The sequence below is a fragment of the Lutra lutra genome, chromosome 18 (genome assembly GCF_902655055.1).
Source record: "Lutra lutra chromosome 18, mLutLut1.2, whole genome shotgun sequence".
Lineage (NCBI taxonomy): Eukaryota > Metazoa > Chordata > Mammalia > Carnivora > Mustelidae > Lutra > Lutra lutra.
In genome coordinates this window covers 8,397,476-8,420,031 of record NC_062295.1, presented here as the reverse complement: position 1 = coordinate 8,420,031, position 22,556 = coordinate 8,397,476, and the positions used below count along the sequence as shown (strand labels likewise).

The 22,556-nt window shown below is 39.0% G+C and overlaps 1 protein-coding gene across 3 annotated transcripts in view; it reads right to left on the bottom strand.

The window, feature by feature from the left end:
* Window positions 1–308: 308 nt before the first annotated feature.
* The window catches only part of ATF7IP2 (activating transcription factor 7 interacting protein 2), a 51,028-nt gene continuing 28,780 nt past the window's right edge, over window positions 309–22,556 (bottom strand). For all 3 annotated transcript variants that reach the window (XM_047714469.1, XM_047714470.1, XM_047714467.1), the window contains 5 exons: window positions 9,880–9,953; window positions 8,717–8,778; window positions 8,070–8,139; window positions 2,333–2,418; window positions 309–1,763 (listed from right to left, as the gene is read on the bottom strand). In XM_047714469.1, the coding sequence (XP_047570425.1) occupies window positions 1,350–1,763; window positions 2,333–2,418; window positions 8,070–8,139; window positions 8,717–8,778; window positions 9,880–9,953 (706 nt within the window). In that variant the 3' untranslated portion in view covers window positions 309–1,349. The remainder of the gene's footprint in view (window positions 1,764–2,332; window positions 2,419–8,069; window positions 8,140–8,716; window positions 8,779–9,879; window positions 9,954–22,556) is intronic.

Here is a 22,556-nt window from a genome sequence, read left to right as displayed (position 1 = left end):
ACGGAGTTCCACTTTGGTGATGCACACCCAAATCTTGTTTAAGGTGTCAAGTCTTCGGGCTTCGCTTGGCACGTACCTGAGTATCTGGTCTGCACCCCCGCCCCAGCGGGTGCAGTGGCCCCCCAGTGAAGCCCTTGTTCTGAGCCGCAGGGGGCTCGCCATTGCTCTGAGCTGGAAACCGGGCCTCACGGAGGGCAGCTCTCTCATCCATTCAGTCGGAATCTGGCTTTTCCAGGGGCAGTGTATTAGAAGAGAAAGACACAGGAGACTGAGAAGTAATAGCTTTACTTTGGACTGAAGCTGTGAAGGCATTCATAAAATGCCAAAGAAAAGCGCTCCTCATTCAATTTTTGCAATCTCGGAGCTCCGAGGACTGCACTCTCACCATGGACCCACAAAGCCCCCCTCTAGGGAGCAGACTGTCCCTCCCACTAGCAGTGACTCCCTTTGCTCAGCAGCCCCCAGCCCGACTCACACTCACCCAGTCTGCTGGCCTGTTCAGTTCCCAGGCGAGCCGGGCTAGCCACAGCTTCCGTCCCGTGCGCCGCAGGCAGATGTGTGCCCGGGACTCCGCTCTCAGGGGCTTTACTGCTCTGTTCCTCCAAGGAACGAGGAACGGTGGCACCAGGAGAAGAACAGAGCAGCACCGAAGAATCAACACATGAAAGCCTTAAACCTACGGCAAGCAACTCCGTTGTCTAGAGCTGAAACAGTGGGTTGGATGACGGTTTTATAAGACATACTCCAGGTTTTGTGTACACAGCACATGGTGTTTAACTGATTTTATTATGTACTTAAATATACAAACAGATTTAGGGAAAACCTCCAGACTTGTTTTCCAAGTGACTGGGTAGCCAAAAAAGAAAAACAAGGGAGAGGGCAAATTCATGGCCCTTAGATTTTGAACAGAATGAGAAGACACTTATTTACATAAGATCTTGGGGAGATGAACCCCACAGACGAGCCTGCCTCCGAAGAGCGGGTTTTTCACCAACTTGCACTGACCACAGACGCAGGTGCCCGACAGCGGACTGCCGGCCGAGGCTCCGGGGGCGGCTCATACTCCAGGGTTCGTGGGCAGCGGTACTTTGCGCAGCACTGCCCAGCGACAGTATGTTGTAGAACATACCCACTGGAAGTACTTACGGGGTGCAAATCAGAAATTCATGAAACGAGAGGCCACTTTTGACACAGGGAAGAGGACGGTCCCTATACAAAGGGTTCACAATCTGGACTGGCCCTTGAAGATGGCAAACAGTGTTAGAGGAACATCGTAAACCAACAACTCAAAAATGAAAAAAACAAAACAATGCGGTACGATGTAATTACCAAAGCCTTTTTTTTTTTTTTTAGGTAAGAGTTTCAGAAAACCCAGGGATAGATTTTATATCACAAAATGGTCCATATCGCCCAAAAATGTCTTTTGATTGGACAGTAAAATAATATTTGTTGGAAGCTAAAAACTGAGATAAAGTACAGGCCATGGGGAGGGGTAGAGCTTTAATTTCTCCAATTTTCTTCCAAATCAACTTATTGCTAGGGTTCTCGTGGCAGAGGAAGAGGTGATAGCTTTCCACGGGAGCACATTTGGGGTTGATTTTGGCGATGTTCCAAGTCAGGGCAATGCCCTTGGGTCTCAGCACCCGTTTCACTTTGAGTTCGGGCTTCTGGGGAGGAAGCGTGTCCCGGATTTTGTCCACCAGTTCAGGGAGTAGTGGTGGCGGCTCTGGGAGAGGTGGCAAGTGCTCAAAGGACTCAAGAACCTAGAAAGACATTTATAAAGTTAAGCAAGCTGGACTGGCCGTTTTTGATTCAAGTTCTCAACTGCAGTTCTAAATACACTGCCTGTTCTCTGACCCATTTACCGGAATCACGAGAACATTCAAGACTATGTGGGGCTGGGTCCAGTCTTCTTAACCATCAGCTTCTTTTGGCATTAAGATCTCCATGCTCTGGAACCACTGATCCAGAATGGGTTAGGTCCCAGACATGCTGGATAAATATTCCATCATTTCCAAATTGTGTCCCCAAACGTTGTGCTAATTTGCACGAAAAGTGTGAGTGTCCAACACCCATTTCCCTCCACCCTCATTGACCATGGCTATTACTCTTAAAAATCTTTTGTTGGGTTAAAAAAAATACATATTTAACCTCCAGAGTTTCTGGAAAATTCAGTTAAATTATTTTGGTTCCACAAGTAAGCAGAGGCACAATAGCACATCTTGGAAAAGTACAAGCTGAAATGTGACCCAGGTGTTTCGGTGCGAGTACAGTGGGTACGTCCACTCAATCTGGAATGCGTATTCCTTGACAGAGCGGCTCCCATCCATACCTGGGCTGCATTTTGTGCCGCGGGGGTTGTCTCCTTTGACATCAAAGCAGCTTTTGCAGGTGACTCCACGGCGGATGCTGAACTTCCTGTGAACACAAGATTTGAGAAGTAAAATCTATCTGAAATGTAATCAATTCCATAGCCTTTAAGCAAAACTAGTTTACGCCTTAGGTGGTAATTAAATATGAACTATGGGTTGAGCAGTCTACAAATGTCAATTAGGGGGGGCACCTAGGTGGCTCAGTGGGTTAAAGCCTCTCTCTGCCTTCAACTCAGGTCCTGATCCCAGGGTCCTGGGATTGAACCCCACATCAGGCTCTCTGCTCAGCGGGAAGCCTGCTTCCCTTCTTTTCTCTCTGCCTGCCTCTCTGCCTACTTGTGATCTCTGTCTGTCAAATAAATAAATAAAAATCTTTAAAAAAAAATGTCAATTAGCTTCTGTTGGGTAGGTAGTGTTGCTCGGGTTTTACACCTTCTGTTTCTGTCTACATGCCCTATCCATTACCAAGAAGGGAGTGACAGAACCTCCAATTATAAATGTTTATTTTTTAATCATTTCATCCTATCAGTTTTTGCATCAGGAATTTTGAAATTCTACAATAATGTGCCTACACATGTAGGTTTCCTTGGGTCTTCCTGATGAAATGGCTTCTTTATCATTATGAAATAGGTTTTTCTGTTATTAATTTCAGAGGTAGAACTTAGTCATTCATCAGTTGCATGTAACATCCAGTGCTCATCACATCACGTGCCCTCCTCCATTCCCATCACCCAGTTATTCCTTCCCCCGACCCACCTCCCTTCCAGCAACCCTCAGTTTTTTTCCTAGAGTTCACTATCTTTATGGCTTGCCTCCTCTATTTTATTTTATTTTTCCTTCCTTTCCCCTCTGTTCATCTGTTTTGTTTCTTAAATTCCACATATGAGTGAGATCATATGGTATTTGTCTTTCTCTTACTTACTGCGCTTAACATAATACTAAGTTCCATCCACGTCATTGGAAATGGCAAGGTTTCGTTCTTTTTGATGGCTGAGTAATATTCCATTGTAGATATAGACCACATCTTCTTTACCATTCATCTGTTAATGGACATCTCAGCTCTTTCCATAGTTGGTTACTGTGGACATTGTTGCTATAAACATTGTTGTGCGTGCACCCCTTCGAATCACTATGTTTGTTTCCTTCGGATAAATACCCCACAGTGCAATTGGTGGGTTGCAGGGTAGCTCCATTTTAAACTTTTTCCAGGGTGGCCACAGCAATTTGCATTTCCATTAACAGTGTAAGAGGGTTCCCCTTTCTTTGCATCCTCACCAATATCTCGTTTCCCAACTTGTTAATTTTAGCTTTTCTGACCGGCGTGATGCAGTATCTCATTTTGGTTTTGATTTGTATTTCCCTGATGCTGAGTGATGTGGAGCATTTTTTCATATGTCTCTTGGCCACCTGAAATGGTCTTCTTTGCCTCTGGTACTGTTCCTTCTTCTGAAGGGTTTTACGATAATACAGTCACTCCAGCTTTGTCATGATTAGCGTTTGCGTGCTTTTGCGTAGTTGTCCTCTTCCCTCCTTTTAATTTTAACCTACCCGTATATTTATACTTAAAGGGCATCATATAATTATCATATAATTTGGTCTTGTTTTTTTATCCAGTCCAACTATGTCTGCTTTTTCATGTTAGACCATTTATGGTTTTCTAATTATCAGTTTAGTTGGGTTTAAATCTACCATCTTGCCTCTGTTCTCCATTAGCCTCATTTGTTCTTTGAATTTTCTTGTGGCTTCTCTTGGATTATGTAAAATATTCGCTGTCCGCACGTCTTCTATAGCAAAGAGTTATCTGGATGTTCAACTAATGGCACCACCCAGGGGCCCCCTTTTTTGATAATGAAGGTTTGCCCACAACAACTTTTATATGAAAAAGTCTTAATTTTGTTTCCACTTTTGAATGATACTTGGTGGATATAGAATTTTAGGTTAAGGAATTTTTTACCCCAGCCTTTCAATGATGTCATTTGACTGACATTTGGTTTGCATAGTTCCAACTAAGAAAACTGTGAATTCTTTGTTCTTCTCTATATTTTATGATATAAAACATTTTTTTTCTTGAAAAACGTTTCGTTTTCTGTTCACTTGTAAGATTTTTCTCTTTATCACTGGTTTTCAGAAATGGATTATGGTATACCTCGATATGGTTTTCTTTGCATTTATCCTGCTTGGAATTTACTGAAGTTCTTAATTATGTGGGTTTGTATGTTTCATTAAATTTAGAAGACTTCTGACCATATGTGTATGTCGGACCACTTGATATCATCTCACGGTTCATTGAAAATCTGATTCCTTTTTCCCAGTCTTTTTTTTTTCCCTTCTCTTTTAAATCCTTCTTTAATTTGGGTAGTTTCTTTCCAAACTATTGGGTCAGGTACTGTTTCCTCCAGTGTACCATTTCTTTCTCCTTCTTCTTTGTATAATATGCAATTTGTATTCCATCCATGGAACTTTAAGTGTTCTCTTTTTTAAAATTTGGTTCTATTTTGTATCTTTTATTTCTATTATTCTTTCCTGTTCACTTCTTATCTTTGAGCATATTCCTTTCTTTTTTTTTAACTTTAAAAATTTTATTATGTAATAATTTATTACACAATCTCTGCCCCCAGTGTGGGACTCGAACTCATGACCTCAAGATCAAGAGTTTGCATGCTCTTCTGATTAAACCAGCTGGGTGCCCCACTTTGAGCATATTTCTGTAAGTTCCTTCAAAGTCTTTGTCTGTTAATTCTGTCATCTCTGTCATTTCTAAGTTTATTTCTATTGACTGATTTTTCTCCTGGTTATGGATTCCATTTTTTGGTCTCTGTATCTCTCATGATTTCTTTTTTACTGGATGATGGATATTATAAACTTTAAAAAAATATTTTATTTATTTATTTGACAGAGAGAGATCACAAGTAGGCAGAGAGGCAGGCTGGGGAACGGGGGAAGCAGGCTCCCCTCCAAGCAGAGAGCCCAATGGCCGGGCTCGATCCCAGGACCCTGAGATCATGACCTGAGCCGAAGGCAGAGGCTTAACCCACTGAGCCACCCAAGTGCCCCGGGTATTATAAATTTTAAATAGTTGTGTGTTGAATTCCATTCTCTTCTTTTAATAGAACACAGTGGGATTTGTGTGATAAGCTATCAAGTTATACGTAGTTCAGCTCAATCCTTTCAAAGCTTTTCGGTTTTATTAGGGTAAGGCTTACAGCTGCCTTTGTTCTAAGATGAGTTTATACCCAGATGGTCCGTAAGAAACTGTCACTACAGCTGTCACTGCAGCTGGTCAGAACTGAAACATTTCCCACCTCTGAGCATAAAGCTCTTTGGTCATTCTTTGCCAAGGCTTATGGGGTTTTACTCTATGTATGTGTGGCGTAAAACTTCAGCAAGGACTCAAGAGGACTCTGTGCTAGAGTCCTGGAGCCCTTTCTCTGAGTGGCTTCCTCATTCTGCCACTATATTCTTCCCCTTCATTCTGGTGGCCTCAGCCTCTCTGAATGAGTCTCTTGTCTCCTCACCTGGAATGGCAAGACGGCCATCCTCTGCTTGGGAGTTCCTGCGCTGCACCACGGTCTAGGAAGAAAGCTGGGGCAGTCCGTACAGCTCATCTCACTCATCCCCCTCTCTAAGGGACTGTAGTCCTATACTGCAGTATCTGGAATTTTTTAAAAGTTAAGCCTGGGCCCTTGACTCCATCACTACTCTCTCTCTATGCATTTATGACCTGTTTCTCATTACACGTTACATTAGCACACACTTCTTCTACTACATTCTTTTTAATGGCTGAATACTGTTATACTTTATCAATCTAATTTGCGCAATTAATCCTTTATTTCTAGAAATTTAAGGATTTCCAGACTTTTATTTTTCGCAAACAGCACTGCCATGAGCATTTTCATACTTCCCTCTATACTTAACTTTAGTTTCTTTAGGTTACTAGTCACAGAATTTTGGGGTCAAAGTCTTGCATATTTGTAAAGCTTTTGATGTTGACAAAAGGTCTCCCAGAAAGATTTATACTCCCATTCACAGTATGTGAACTTACATTTCCTTTAAAACTCTTCAGTGGAAAATATGCATTAATTCAGTATTTTGGGGGGGAATGTATACTATGTGTTAAGCATTGTGCTAAGAGGATGGAGACTTACAGATTAATAAAGCCACTGACGCTGGCCGGAGAGAATGGAGTCCTTTCAGGAAGTGATATGTAAAGAAACAATGACAGAGCAATGCCATACAGCTATAATACAGGTGTGCCCCAAATACCAATGGTAAGGGGAGCCTGGAAGGAAAAATCCAGCCTAAGAGTCTGAAGTGAATATGAAAGAATGAAGAGTGGGGTCATCAGACATACCTGGGGAGACACAGTAGAATGAGGCAGACCCAAGAGTCAAAAGCGACTCATGTCTAGCTTGGGAAATTGGGTGAGCTGGTGATACCATTCATTAAGGCTGGGAATAATGGGAAACAGTCCAAGTTTGACCTGATACCTTTATTCAGAACTGGACACTCTACAAGATGAACAGATTCACATTATCATGAGTCGGCAGCATAAATGAGTATGGTCCATCTGTCCAACTGCTAGATTTGAAACTGAAGCCCCCCCCACTTAGAGGTCTGACTTACTTTCTAAAGCACTGAATGAATCTGTGTTCTTTTTATTTTACTGTATCTCAAATCCTGTACCCTATAGTTTAGAAATGACTTAATAATCTTAATTAAAAAGTAACCGATTATTATAGGTTCCCAATTCATCTTTCAAATTTATATTTCTAATCTTCATCTTGGAACTGGAAATGGAAGGGCTTTTTAATTCTATCATGGGGTACCTGGAGATTCCAATGGTTCTAACCTTTGTTTGGATCCCAGTTGAAAGGGGAGAAGGAACTGGCTATATATTTACTATGCTACTCCCCATTTTTAAATAGTACATAATTTTCTAATGCTTAAATAAGTTACATTCCCAGATTTTATTAAGAGTAACAAGAACATTCAAGTGCAGTTATTAAGAGTTGAAACTTATTTGTAACTGATGACTAGCCCCAGATGACTACATTTTACTTCCTGTTTAAATCTGAGAAAGAAGGCACTGCTGTCATTCTTCCTCTACATTTCCATGCTCTGCCCTAGTACCCTTTCACAGGGCTACTGATACCAAAAAGAAAGGTGTGTACAGGAAAAGAGATTCGTAATAGTCCCAGACAACCCAGCTATCTTTCAGTGAGTGAAAACATCAACCATTATACATCTGCATCATGGAAGACCACTCGACCATAAAAAGCAATACTACTGATAGGCAGCTGTGATGACCCACAGGGGAATCATGCTAAGTAAAAGAAGTCAGTCTCAAAAAGATACATACTGTATCATCACATGACACCCATGCATAATTGTAATTTGATTGTAGTGACCATTACATGAATACATGATAAAATTGCATAGAGCTATACACACACCTAACACACTAAAACAGACTTTATAAATCGGTCAAACGCTTTCTGGACTGTTCTTTTCCCTCTTTCTTAAAAAGGAAAGACAGGGTTGGGGGGCAGGGACAGGGTGGCTGGGTTATGGACATTGGGGAGGGTATGTGCTATGGTGAGTGCTGTGAAATATGTAAGCCTGATGATTCACAGACCTGTACCCCTGGGGCAAATTATATGTTAATTAAAAAAAAAAAAGGAAAGACAAATCCTTTACCTGTGTTGCAGTTTGATAGGGCTTCTTTCGTCAGATCAATCACAGAATCGAATTTCTTCTTCTCTACAGCCTGAAAAATTGTTAGAAAACGAAGATTTGCCTCCATAGCAGAAAATATTCTTTTTAAAGATTGTATTTATTTATTTGACAGAGATCACAAGTAGGCAGAGAGGCAGGCAGAGAGAGAGGAGGAAGCAGGCTCCCCGCTGAGCAGAGACCCCCAATGCGGGGCTCAATCCCAGGACCCCGGGATCAGGACCTGAGCCAAAGGCAGAGGCTTAACCCACTGAGTCACCCAGGCGCCCTGCAGAAAATATTTTTAAAAAAGAAAACGCTATAGCTTAATTGAACTCTATTATTAGGAGTGAGGGGCTGAGGAAATACTATATGGTTTCTGAGAATATGACTAAGCAAAGTCCGAGTTAGTTTGGTAAATAAGTAGGACTGTGAAATATGTTTGTCCCTAACTGTTTTAATATTTAAGCTAGACTGGAAATCTGGGTATGCTAACTAATCAGGCATTAATGTTACAGAGAATGAATGACAAAACTAAGTGACCCCCCCAACCCCCACCAGGCAGCAACACTAAGTTCACAGAACTAACATACTCAGATGAACAACATTCAGAGATAAAATTTAATACTTACTGTAACTTCTGTTTTAGCACCAGGTGAAGTACTAGAATTTCCTGATGTGTTTTTTCCAGTATCTGAAAAAAAGTACCAACATTTGACAAATGTATTAAACTATTAGATATTTATGAACTTTGTAACATGAGTGCTCAACACAATGACGATGCTCATTAACCGTTTATAACATAATCACAAAAAAGGAACTCAATTGACATGACCCATTCCAAAGACCGAGGAACCAATTCAAATAATAAAAAAAATCTAATTTGGGTTCAAAAGATTTTGTCCTTCTGTAACTTTACAACTATTAGTAACTCTTTTTTGAAAATCCATCTGTAAATAGATATGGCATTTGAGGAAACAGACTTGGAAATAAATGTACATATTCTTTATTCACAGTACCTCTAACCCAGACTCTGGAGATGACTGAGGAGCATTCAATTCAGAACAGGAGAAAACCTCAGATAAATGCTTACTGTCCCTTGTAAATATCTGATTCAGAATCTGAACAGTCTGAGCCCTGGGGGCAACTGAGTGGCTGTGTAAGTGGAGGCAAAGCTTTCCGAAATCAAGATGCAAATACACTAAAATGTAAAACATGAACAGGAAATGTGGAGTTTTGAATGAGAACTTACAGGCCAAGAAGATAGCCATTTCAAGAGAAAGGAACTTTACTTGAGATCTGAGGGTAAAGATTTTTACCTAAGTTGAATAAGACAGAAACTCTAAAGAGGAACAACTCAAAAAACCAAAAAGTTCAAAAAATCAAAGATGCTAAAGAATAGCCAAACTTTAAATCTTAAGATGAAACGAAAAAACAAAAACCAAATCACTACCACCAACACATGCCAGGGCAAACAAATATTTCATGTAATGAAATATATAAAAGGTTAAGTAGTTTTGTAACTTACAAATCCATTAAACATTGAAAACAAACAAAAGGCCATAAATTAAATAAATAAAATAAATAAAATCACGAGGTTAAAAAGAAACCTCAGTTAAATTAAGAAATCATTTATTTATTCAGATAATATTAATTATGGATATAGAAACATTTCTGAAAGTAGAATTAAAATTTTTATTTTATTGAACGATAATATTCAATTGTCCATTTTAATACAAATACTGATTTGAGGCTTTCTAATTTCATAGATCATATTTTAATCAACTTAAGATACCTGTTGGATTTGATGTATTTGGAGTTGTCAAATTAGGACTTTCCACAGAAATCAACATAACATCATCATTGTTACTAAAATGATAAAGAAAATTAAAAACAAAAATAAACTAAATATGCATTATCAGGCTGAAACATGCAATCAATGGTTAGAATTCTCTGACTTAACATTTCATAACTGACATGTTTAATCTAACAGTTGTGGCAGGAACTGGAGATAAACCGAATACCCAAGAAACCCTGTGTGTTGCCAGTTACATGACTGTAAGTGTCCAATAATGGATCCTTAAAACTTACCAAAGACCCATTTACAATGAATCCAAATATATAACCTATAAGTATACAATATACATAAATATACAATATATAAATGTCACTCTAGAACATATACTCACCTTGATGAAAATGAAAAGTATAACTGAATAAAATACCAGTAAGACACTTGGACTCTTACGGATATAGGACTGTGACAAATAAGGCTATTAAGAAATTAGTCCTCGGGGGGCCTGGGTGGCTCAGTGGGTTAAAGCCTCTGCCTTCGGCTCAGGTCAAGATCCCAGGGTCCTGGGATCGAGCCCCGCATTGGGCTCTCTGCTCAGCAGGGAGCCTACTTCCCTCTCACTCTCTGCCTGCCTCTCTGCCTACTTGTGATCTCTGTCAAATAAATAAATAAATAAAATCTTAAAAAAAAAAATTAGTCCTGCCACGATTCTACATTAATCACTGTAGTAGAAAAATTGACCATACATTGACTAAACTGAAAAAGATGGTAAATGACACTCATCATGGTTATTGCTCCCATTTGACCTTGACTCCTCTTTCATGAGTTTGACATTTACATCAAAATCTTTCTTAAGATCTTGACACACATTTCTTTGAGCCCATAAAATGTCTAAATGAATTTTCTATGCACAGTTATACCACTTTTTTATAGATAATTTTAATTTTCAGCTTTTGCATTTAGGTCTATGTTCCATTTCAAATTATTTTTGTATATGGTGTGAGGTGAAGAGGGCAGGTTTGCTTTTCCCCTCTGGCTATTCCTGTAATAGTTGTTGATGGTCTTTTCTCCAATAAATTACCTTGGCTTCTTTGCTGAAAACCAACAGACGATATATAATAGTCTCTAATCTGGCCACCAATTTATGGGCCTATCCTAAGACAACACCATTGTCTTAATTACTATAACTTTATAGAAATCTTAAACTTAGGTAATGTGTGTCTTCCACCTTTGTTCTTCTAAAACTGCTTTCATCTTCTAGGTCTTTTGCATTTCACTTAAGTTTTCAATCAGCTTGTTATTTTCTATAAAAAAAGGCTGCCAGGAGTTTGATTGAGACTGCATTAAAAGACTACAGAATGATTTGGGTGAAGTGACACTAATAATGAATTTGCCCATATACTTACTATCCCTAACCAGCCTTCCCACCCACACCTCCCCACCAAAATCCTATAGCACGGTGGTATGCTTGTTATAAAGGATAAACCTACACTGACACATCATTATCACGATCGAAGTCCATAGTCTACAGCACAGTTCACTCTTAGTGGTGTACATTCCATGCATTTTGACAATATGGAATGATACATATCCATCATTACGGTATCATCCAGAATAATGTCACTGCCCTAAAAATTCCTGTGCTCTGCCTATTCATCCCTACTCATCAGCCCTGGAAGTATTTGATCTTTTTACTGTCTCCATGTTTTTTTTCTTTTTTTTTTTTTTTTTAAAGAGAGCAGCAGGGGAGGGGGAAGGAGGGAGAGAGAGAATCTTTTTTTTTTTTTTAAAGATTTTATTTATTTGACAGAGAGAGATCACAAGTAGAGAGAGAGAAAGAGAGAGAGAGAGAGGAGGAGGAAGCAGTCTCACTGCCTAGCAGAGAGCCCGATGTGGGACTCGATCCCAGGACCCTGAGATCATGACCTGAGCCGAAGGCAGAGGCTTAACCCACTGAGCCACCCAGGCAGCCCTGTCTCCATGTTTTTACCTTTCCTAGGATGTCATGTAGTTGGAATCTTCAAAGCTCATTTCTTTTTTAGTACAGAATAATATTCCTATTGTCTGAATGTAATGATTTATTTATCCATTCACCTACTGAAGGAGATCTTGGTTGCATCCACATTTTGGCAATTATGAATAAAATTGCATTGTATATGACTTTATTTTCTCCTCTTCTTCTCCTTTTTAAAAAAGGTTTTATTTATTTGGCAGACAGAGATCATAAGCAGGCAGAGAGGCAGACGGGGAGGGGAGGGGAGGCAGGCTCCCTGTTGAGCAGAGAGCCCGATGCGGGGCTTGATCCCAGAACCCTGGGATCATGACCTTAGCTGAAGGCAGAGGCTTTAACCCACTGAGCCATCCAGGCGCCCCTTTATTTTCTCTTCTTAGCCTATCAATTATACTTTTTTCTTAGGTGGTTCCCTTAAAGTCTTCAATATACATTTACAACTAATCCACTTTCAAATAATACTATACTGCTTTACAAGTAGTACAAGTACCTTACAATAACAAAATATTCCTAATTTCTCCTGCCTGTTCCTTTATCATTGCTGTTATTCTTTTCATTTAAGCACACACACACACACACAAACACACATACACACACCATTGCTATTATTTTGAACAAACTCTTGTCAAATCAAGAAAAGAAATGTACTTCTGTTTTACTTTCATTCATGCTTGCGTAGTTTCTAAGGAGAAGTTGGATGCAGTTCTCACCTTTGCTCCACTCTGGGTAAGGTGTTTTTCCCTCTGGCTTCTTTCATTTTCTGAATTTTAAATATCTTATGCCTAAATGTAGTTTTTTGATATCTAGCCTGCTTAGTGTTCTTTGAGCTTGGTATTAACATTAATTTGGGGGAAATTCTTAGTAATTATGGCTTCAAACAGTTTTTGTTCCTTTCTCTCTACACATCCACACCCTTTCCCCTTCTGGTGTTCCCATTATGCTTAAGTTGGTTCCTTTGTAGTTTGTCCCATGTTCTTGTATTTATTTTGCTGTTGTCTTGTTTCTGTTTACTCTTCTGAAGTTTCTGTTGTCAGACTTTCAAGCTCAGTGATGCTTTCCTCAGAGGTATCTATTCTACTAAGTCAATCAAAGGCATTCTTCATTGTTACTGTTTTGGTCTCAAGCATTTCCATTTCTCTGCTATTTATCCACCCGTTTTTGCATTTTTTTCTACTTTTTTTTCACTGAAGCCTTTAGCAAATAGTTTTTCAAAATCCCTGGTCTGCTAAGCTGAACACTTCTGTCATATCTGACTCTGTTTCTGATACTTATTTAGTCTCTTCAAATCATGTTTCTTGCCTTTTAGTACATCTTGTGATTTTTTGTTGTTGTTGTTGACAGGTGGACATGATGTACTGCGTAAAAGGACTTGTGATAAGCCGTTAGTAATGAAGTGGTTTTACTAATACTATGACTAGCTCTCAGTCTTTCAAGTAAGCCTGTGCCTCTGGAGTGTGAATTTCACTAGCACTATTTAGTCAGTCACCCCCTTTAGGTGGTACAGATGGCTGGAGCAGCTGAAGTTGGGTATTCACTTCCTCCATATGGAAAGCTAGAGAGAGCAGGAGTTGGGAATTTCATTCAGCCAGGTCGGTTTAGTAGTGGTTTCTCCCTAGGACAAGGCCTTATTAAGAACAGAGTGGTCTGGAATATTCGAAAAGGTTCCTTTTGCCAACTGGCTACTGCAAGCATGAAGGGACTTTTCTCCAATATTCACCATCAGGACCTGGTAGAGTTCCTGGAGGTAAAACACAAAATTATGGGTCTCCCCCTGTAGTTTTTAACTCTTGATTTGTCTGTTCTGAGCCTCCGGCAATTACAATTTACATTTTCCTAAACTGGCATTGGTTCCCACGGAAGCTTCTGCTTTTCTGCTCCAGTTCCCCAATGTTGTGATTACCACTTCTGCCTGTTCGTCTCTCCGGTTTGGGGAGCAGTATTTTGCTCTGTGGCCTTACTTCTCTAATGGATCTAAGAAGAGGTGTTGATTTTTTGTTTGTTGAGCTTTTTACTTGTTAGAATGGAGTGATGACTCCTTACATGCTAGATCATGAATCTGAATGTACCTCGTAGTTCTGAAGTTAGGTCTTACAGATGTTTTGGTAATCATGTCCCTTTGTATATCATGTTCTTTGACATTATTGTAAACAGTACTGATTTTTAAATTTGAAATTCTGTTTGTTGCCCATATGCAGAAGCACTATAAATAGTATGACTTTGTTATATATACACACACACACACATACTTACACACATGTACAACATAAGAGGAACAGTATGAGATATATACACATATGTACCCTATGTAGAAGGACAGAAAAATATTTTATATTACACACATATTTATTATAGCCAGTACTTTCATCTCTTTACCTTTGGACAGATCCAAAGTTCCTCTGGTTTTACTTTCCTTCTGCCTGTAAAACTTCCTTTAACATTTCTTGCAGCGCAGGTCCGCTGCTGATATAGTCTCCACACCCACCCCAACAATTTTTAGTTTGAAAAATGTCTGTTTTCCCCTACAATCTGAAAGATATTTTCACAGAGTGTAGAAATTTTAATACATAGTTTTTCTTTCAACACTTTAGAGATGCCTTTTAGTTTGCAGAGTACGCAGCAAGAAGTCTCCTGATTGTATTTGTTTGTTCCTTTCTATGTAATGAGGTTTTTTTTCCTCTGGCTGTTTTTAAGATTTTCTAGTCACTACTTTCACCTTTTTTTTCCTTTTTAAACATTTATGGGTTTTGAATTTTCACCAAATTTGGACAAATTTTAGCTGTTACATCTTTCCTCTCTCCCCACCCCCACAGCCTGGTGAAACTACAGCGATATATATATCTATATATTAGACCACTTAATACTGTTCCAAAGGTCTCCAATGCTCTCTCCATCTTCTTTGTTAGTCTTTTTTCTCCCCATGCCTTTGTTTGAACAGTTACTATTGCTATTCTACTGTCTTTTTAAAAAATCAATAATTATCCTAATTTTAATGTTAATCCTAATCAGTGTACTCTTCACACTCAGTTATTGTCTTTCAAATTTCTAGAAATTCAACTTGGGTTTTTTTTTTTTTTTTTAAGATTTTATTTATTTATTTGACAGACAGAGATCACAAGTAGGCAGAGAGGCAGGCAGAGAGAGAGGAGGAAGCAGGCTCCCTTCTGAGCAGAGAGCCCGATGCGGGACTCGATCCCAGGACCCTGAGATCATGACCTGAGCCGAAGGCAGCGGCTTAACCCACTGAGCCACCCAGGCGCCCCGGGTTGTTTTTTTTTTAAATCTGTTATTTTCACATTTTCCTTTATATTGTTGGGACATGAACACTCAATGATATAATAGCTGTTTTATGTTGTTGTTGTCCATCAAACATACTGTTTCCATGTCTGTTCCTAGTATTTTAGTTTTCTCCTTGTTATGAATTATATTTTTTGCTACTTTGCATGTCTGGTAATTTTTGATTAGATGTCAGACATTGTAAAATTTACACTGTTGAATGATGGATGATGTTTCATTCTTTCAAAGAGTGGTGGACCATGGGCACAGGGGTGGTTCAGTTGGTTAGGTGTCTGCCTTTGGCTCAGGTCATGATCTCAGGGTCCTGGGACCAAGCCCCTAGTTGGGCTCCCTGCTTAGCGGGGAGCCTGCTTTTCCCTCTCCCTCTGCCTACTGCTCCCTCTGCTTGTACTCTGTCAAATAAATAAATAAAATCTTAAAAAGAAAAGAAAAACAGTGTTGGACTACTGTGGAGTGCAGCTAAATTACTCAGGATTACTCACATCCTTTGTGTCCTTTTAGTTTTTGGGAGCAGGCCCGTTGAAGTTTTTAGTCTAGGACCAAGCCAGCCTCACTACAGCTACACCCACCTAAGGACTCTCTACCTGTTATTCCATTGTTCATTACAGTCCGTGGGAAAGCAAAATGTTCCCAGCCCTGTACAATATCCAAAAGTGTTTGGTCTTCTTTCCAATGGGTCTCCCCTGCCTCTTGTAGTTTCATCCTCTGCAGGCACAGATCTGCATTCAGCCTATGATTCAAGAGGTTCCCTCTGCAGATCATCAGAGCTCAGTCTTTACACAATTTGCTTTCTTTATTGTTCTGCCTCATAAATTCTAGCCAACTCAGAGCCCCCAATCTCTGATCTAAATGTAGCAAGACCTCTAGAGGCTGTTTGAGCTCCTCCTGCCCCTGCCCTTTAGCTGCAAAATGCCTGCAGGCATTAAGCCTGAACAGTGGTGGGTGCACGTCACCTGTTTCCCTTCTCCCATGGACAGAGTCTTGTGCTCCCTGTTGAACAATGTCTGCACACAATTCTTTTCCTTTTTTACTTTGGTCTTCTGTTTGTTGACAACAAAAGAACAATTCCTGTAGCAATTCATACTTCATGGGCAGAAGCAGACATTTCCTACACATTCATTTTGGAACTGTTTTCATGTACATTTTAGAACAGATTTAATTCAACAATTTTCCCCAAATTTATCAATAAGAGATTCTAACAGCCATTATTACTAAGTTCAGTAAACAAAAACAAATGTTCAGATCTAAATTTTATCAAGAATATTTCATTCTTCTTTCCATTTTTTGTCTTTAACAAAACCTAAAGAGTTTATTTTGTATATTTTTTTCCTACTAGTAATAGTCATCATAGATTGATAACTGTATTTAGTTTTGTTACTTAACCATAAGCAATTCTTTTCAGATGTTCACTACAGTAGAGTCAAAATCTCCTATCAATCTAAAAATTCTTCATTTAACATTTCTAAAATATTTCTAACTTTTTGTTTTTAAAAAGTTCATGTATTTAAGTAAATTCCACCCCCAAGATGGGGCTCGAACTTATGACTTGAAGATCAAGAGTCACATGCTCCTCCGACTGAGCCAATCGGGCATCCAACCAGGCATCCCAATATTTCTAATATTTTAATTTCTCCTTGCTGCTATAGAACATCAAATATAGCATTATTCAGGAGTTTAAGAAACCAAGCAGAAAGACTTTAAAAAGCAGAGTGGGATTTTTGGCTTTCTCATTGGGATGAGGCAGGCAGTAAAGATTACAAATTGGGACCCACCAAGGTGGAGGGACCCTAGTGAACACTCCAAGCTTTCAGCTGGGAATCCATAGAGGTCTGTATCTTAAGAAACACAGTGAACTAACTAGAGACAGAAGGAGCCTTACCACATTAACAAGCCTCAATCTCTACCAATCTCTGAGTATATCAGGTGACCGGGTCCTGCTCAGCCAGAGAGAATAAATATTGTGTACAGTAAGATGATATTATTCCAGAGCCTCACCGGTTTTTCAGAAATTATCAAGCAGGCCAAAAGACAGAGCCAAATGATCAGAAACTGACAGAAAAACAATGGAAACAGTTATATAGATGACCCAGATGCTGGGGTTATAAAACAAAAACATTAAAAGAACTATGATTAATACTTTTTAGAATATTGAGGAAAGATGGATATAGTTAAACCACATGGAACATTCATCAGAAAAGTAGAAACCATGAAAAAAAGACTTTAATGAAATTACGAAGTCAATTCATACAAACACACTATTACAAAAGTGGAAAGACTTGGAGTGGAAACAGATATTTATAGTACACATATCTGACAAAAACCTTATGCCAGGCAACGCAAAGGGAAAACACGCAAAAGTCTTAGAGAAACTTCATGAAAGGTATGAAAAAGGCTAACATAAAAATGTGCTAAACTTCATTATTAGAAGGAAATACAAAATTAAAACCAACACATGATGCTGTAAACATACCCGTGTGGTTAAGCAAAAAAGGCAGGTATTAACAAGTGGTGGCAAGGATGTGGAAGGACAAAAACTTCATTATACTTCCTAATGGGAATGTAGCTTTGGTATGACCTCCTTGGGAAAGTGTTTAGTAATATCTTATTAAACCTGAAAATACATACACTCTATGACCTACCAATTCCATTTCCAGGCAAATGTTCAACAGAAATGTATGTACATTCACCAAAAAACATGTAAAGGAATGTTCATAACAGCACTACTCATAATTTCCCCAATCTGCAAACAGCCCAAATGCCCATTAACAGTTGTGAGTAAGTAGAATGAGGTACATTCGTGTGATGAGCACCATACAGCCACAAGAATGGATACATGGATAAATGGATAAGGAACAGCACAGATGAACCTCACAACGCGTAATGGTGGCAAAAGAGGCAAGACACCGAAGAGTTCACGGAGTATGACTCCATTTATATAAATGTGAAAATCAAACAAAAACAACTTATGGTGTTAAAAGTTCAGATAGTGATTCCTCAGGTCGGTGTGTTAGGGGTGGGATTAGTGACCAAGGGTGAGGCATGAGGCATTCTGGATGCCACTGATTTGATCTGGAAGATATTTACAAAATGTGTTTACTTTGTCCAAATTTGCCAAGCAATACACTTGTTTGTGCAGGTCTCAGTAGGCAAGGCATTATGTCATTTAACTTTACTTAAAGATTATATATATACATAGATAGGGCATGTCTGTGTAGGTAAAGTTGTTAAGTAGGTAAGTTAAGTAGGTAAGTTTCACTTACCGTGAAAAAGTCACCTCTCTGCAAACTAAAGACTGAAATTCTGTGAGCATTTATTGATACGTTACTTTTATAAAACTGTTCCGCTGGTTGCTACCAATGATAGCTGGGTTTTGTTTTGTTTTGTTTTTTAAGATTTTTAAAATTTATTTTAGAGAGCAAGAGCAAGCTCTCTAAAAGCTTGCTTTTAGAGAAAGGGGGACAGAAGGAAGAAGGAACAGGAGAGAGAGAATCTCAAGCAGACTCCCCCAATGAGCTTGGAGCCCGATGGGGGGCAAGATCCCACCACCCTCAGATCATGACCTGAGCCAAAATCAAGTGTGAGGCACCCAGGTGCCCCAGTGATGGCTGTATTTTAAATGAACCATATCTGGGAGGAAACTGAAGACATCGATGATTTTCATGTTCATCTGGATGTATCTAACCTATGTTTTCTACATGCATTTTGCCCTTGGAAAAAAATTTGTGTCTAAAATGACTAATTACAATTCTCCAGGTAATGTTATAATATAGTAGTTTCAGTTTATGGGTTCTGGAGACAAACTTGTCTGGGTCTGGGTCTAAATTCCACTGGTGGCTTTAGTGGCTTGGTTACTTACTAACAGGGTTTTGGGGGCAAGAAACTCTGCCTTGGTTTCTTCATCTGTAAACGACGGAGAAGTTTTATAAGATTAAATTAATGTTAATGAAGAATGAGTAGGAAGGAGCACATGCAACACTATAGGAAATTTCTTAAAATACCGTGGCTGGTAACTGCTTTTCCCCCTTTGATCTCTACAAATAGTTCTTCACATGAAGTTCAATGCCAGGCTTATGTTTTAGACATAATTAATGTTTCATTCAATCACGATTGGTGGAATAGTCTGTTCCTGGGTGCCTTACAACTTGAAGCTTCCTTTCCCTTTTGGAAATGATTGCACATAATGGCATTTTCTTCCTATTTAAACAAGTTCCTTTTCTTCAAACATGTGTTCTGGTCCATAAGCCTTCTCTTCTATGAACTTGTTCAGCTCAGCTGTTACTGCCTTTCCCATTTCCTACATATTCTCAAAAGAAAAATGTTTAAACTTCTAAATCCAACCATTACTATAGACATAGAAAGTTAGTTGTGGCACTAATTCCTTCAATACTTGGGATTAGCAGAAAAAAACAATTATAAAACCTCCTGGCTTTCTTTAGAGTTTTAATAATAGTGGGAGCAACATGTTTTTGCTTTCTTTTTAAAAGTTCCTTTATTTCTGGGGCACCTGGGTGGCTCAGTGGATTAGGGCCTCTGCCTTTGGCTCAGGTCGTGGTCTCGGGGTCCTGGGATTGAGCCCCACATCGGGCTCTCTGCTCAGCGGGGGGCCTGCTTCCTCCTCTCTCTGTCTGCCTCTCTGCCTACTTGTGATCTCTCTCTCTCTCCGTCAAATAAATAAATAAATAAAATCTTAAAAAAAAATAAAGTTCTTTTATTTCTTAAATATTTTTTGAAAAATTTTAAATAAATTATATGTATAAAGAAGTACATAAACTGCTACGTAGAACAGCTATGACAGAACCCCCACACTTGAACAATTTAAGAAGCTATTATTTTTAAAAATCTTAAGAAATTTAATATATACATACGTATATATACATATACATATATATGTGTGTGTGTGTGCGTGTGTGTGTGTTTGCTTGATATATATATCTTTGCAGACATCAGAAAGCTGTGGTAGAAGCCAGGACTTAGGGAACTGAGATCCCAGAGAGAAAGAGGGTATACAGAAGTGGGCTAGACAATTGCCAATGGTGTTCCTCTTAGGGCATCTGTCAATGAAACCTTTCGGGAATACTGAGAAGCCAAGCAGAAGGTGGCTGATAGCACAGTGGATTGTATCAGGGAGACAAAAATTGGAATATACAACCAGCAAAAGGAACATTAGGAAACACTCCAGTCTTTCTGGTGGGAGTCTTAGAGGGCTATGCCATAGATGGAGTAAAATCAAAACAGACCGAGTCTTATAAGGGCTACAAATAAGCCTCAGTTGTGCTCAATTCCTGATTAGATTTAAGTTTATTATCTAACACAATGGCTTAAAAAATAAACATTTATTATCTCAGTTTCTGTGGGTAAGGCAGTATGGAGCACTACAGTTGGGGGTTTTGGCTCAGGATCTGTCACCACAGTCAGGATGATGGCAGGAGCTGTAGTCATCTGAAGGCTCAATGAGGGCTAAAGGTCCTACTTCCAAAATGGTTCACTCCCATGGCTGTTGGCAGGGCGCCTTACCATATGGGATTCTGCACATGCTGCCTGATGTCCTCTTAAACTATGCTTGCTGCCATGTTAATATGGCAGTTAACTTGCCCCAGAGCAAGCAATCCAAGAGAAAGAAAGGAAGCTCTGATGCTTTTTATGATCTAGTTACATACTGCCACTTTTGCCATATTCTATTTGCTGTCACTAAGTATAGCCTAAGACAAAAATTAGACTCTACTTTTTTAAAGGAAGAGTATATTGAAGAATGTGTATCCATATTTTAAAACCATCAACAGAGACTATGTCCCTCTCTCTGCTGCCTGCCAGAGTGTAGGGTGAATCTGTTCTGATGGAAGATAACATCATTTAGAATCTCTAAAATTTTCATTACACGGTGTCCAAGATTCACACATAAAATTAGCAATTAAGATAACAAACAGGGCAAAAATTTAAAAAAACAGCAAATAGAAACAGAGCTCAAAGTGACCTGCATACAAGGGTCATGAGAAATGGATCAGAAAATACAGTGATTAAAATGTTCAACACATGGACAACAAGATAAAGACTTTCACCACCTCTGTCTACAGAAAAGAACATAAAGGCAGGGTGCCTGGGTAGCTCAGTCAGCTAAGAGTCCAAATCTTGATTTCAGCTCAGGTCATGAGCTCAGGTTGGGGGATGGAGCCGAGTGTTGGGCTCAGCACTGGGTGGGAGCCTGCTTAAGAATCCTTCTTCCCTTCTCCATTTGTCCCTCCCTCACTGCTCATGCATGTACATGCCCTTTCTCTCTAAAAAATAAGGAAAGGGGAGAACTGAAAATTAAGCAAACGGAAATTAACAATTCGATACAATGGGTTTAACAGCCACTTGGATCCAGCTGAAGAGAGGATTCATAAACTGGAAAATAGGTTGGTAGAAAATATCCAGACTGGAGGATGGTGTGTACCAAGATGCATGTAATGGAAAAACTGCAGGGGGGAAGAGATGGAATGGTGCTGAAGGAATTCTTAAGAGATAATGGCCAAGAATTTTCCAAAGATAATTGAAGACACAAAACCTGACTCATGAAAAACTGTGAGCCCCTATCAAGATAACTTAAAAAACAAACACTAAACCCAAGACTCCACAACTAGCATCATATAGTATACTAATGAAAACCAAAGAGAAGTAGAAGATCTTAAAAGCAGAAATACAGACATTATCTTCAAAGAAGCCACAATAAGACTGAAGCTAACTTTTCAACAGAAATTATAGAAACCAAAAGACATGTAATGACATCTTGAAAGTTCTGAAAGGAAAATTACCTACAATTCAATGCTCCTGTAAAAATATCATTTAAAAATAAAGACATAAAGGAATTATTTCCAGACCAAAAAAACCTGACAATTTTTCTTGAGCAAAACTAAAAAAAGAAATAACAAAGTTCTTCAGGCAGAAGGAAAATTTTCCCAGATGGAATGATAGAAATAAAGGAATAAATGGAAGAGCAACAGGAGGGGTAAATATGTGGGTAGCTCTCAGCGAATAATGACTCTACAAGATAGTGGTTTCATTTTGTGAGATTACAATACAGCTGACCTTGAACAACAAGGGTTTAACTGTACAGGTCCACTCACACATAGATTTTCTTCAATAAATACAGTACTCTTAAGTGTATTTTCTCTTATGATTTTTAACAATATTTTTTCTCTAGGTTACATTATTGTAAAAATATAGTATATAATATATTTATACAAAATGTTTAATTGACTCTTTATGTTATCAGTAAGGCTTCCAGTCAACAGTAGACTATTAATAGTTAAATCTGGGGGAGTCAAGAGTCATGTGTGAATTTTTGATCGTGCATGGGGTAAATGCTACATTATTTGACAGTCAACTGTAATGTAAA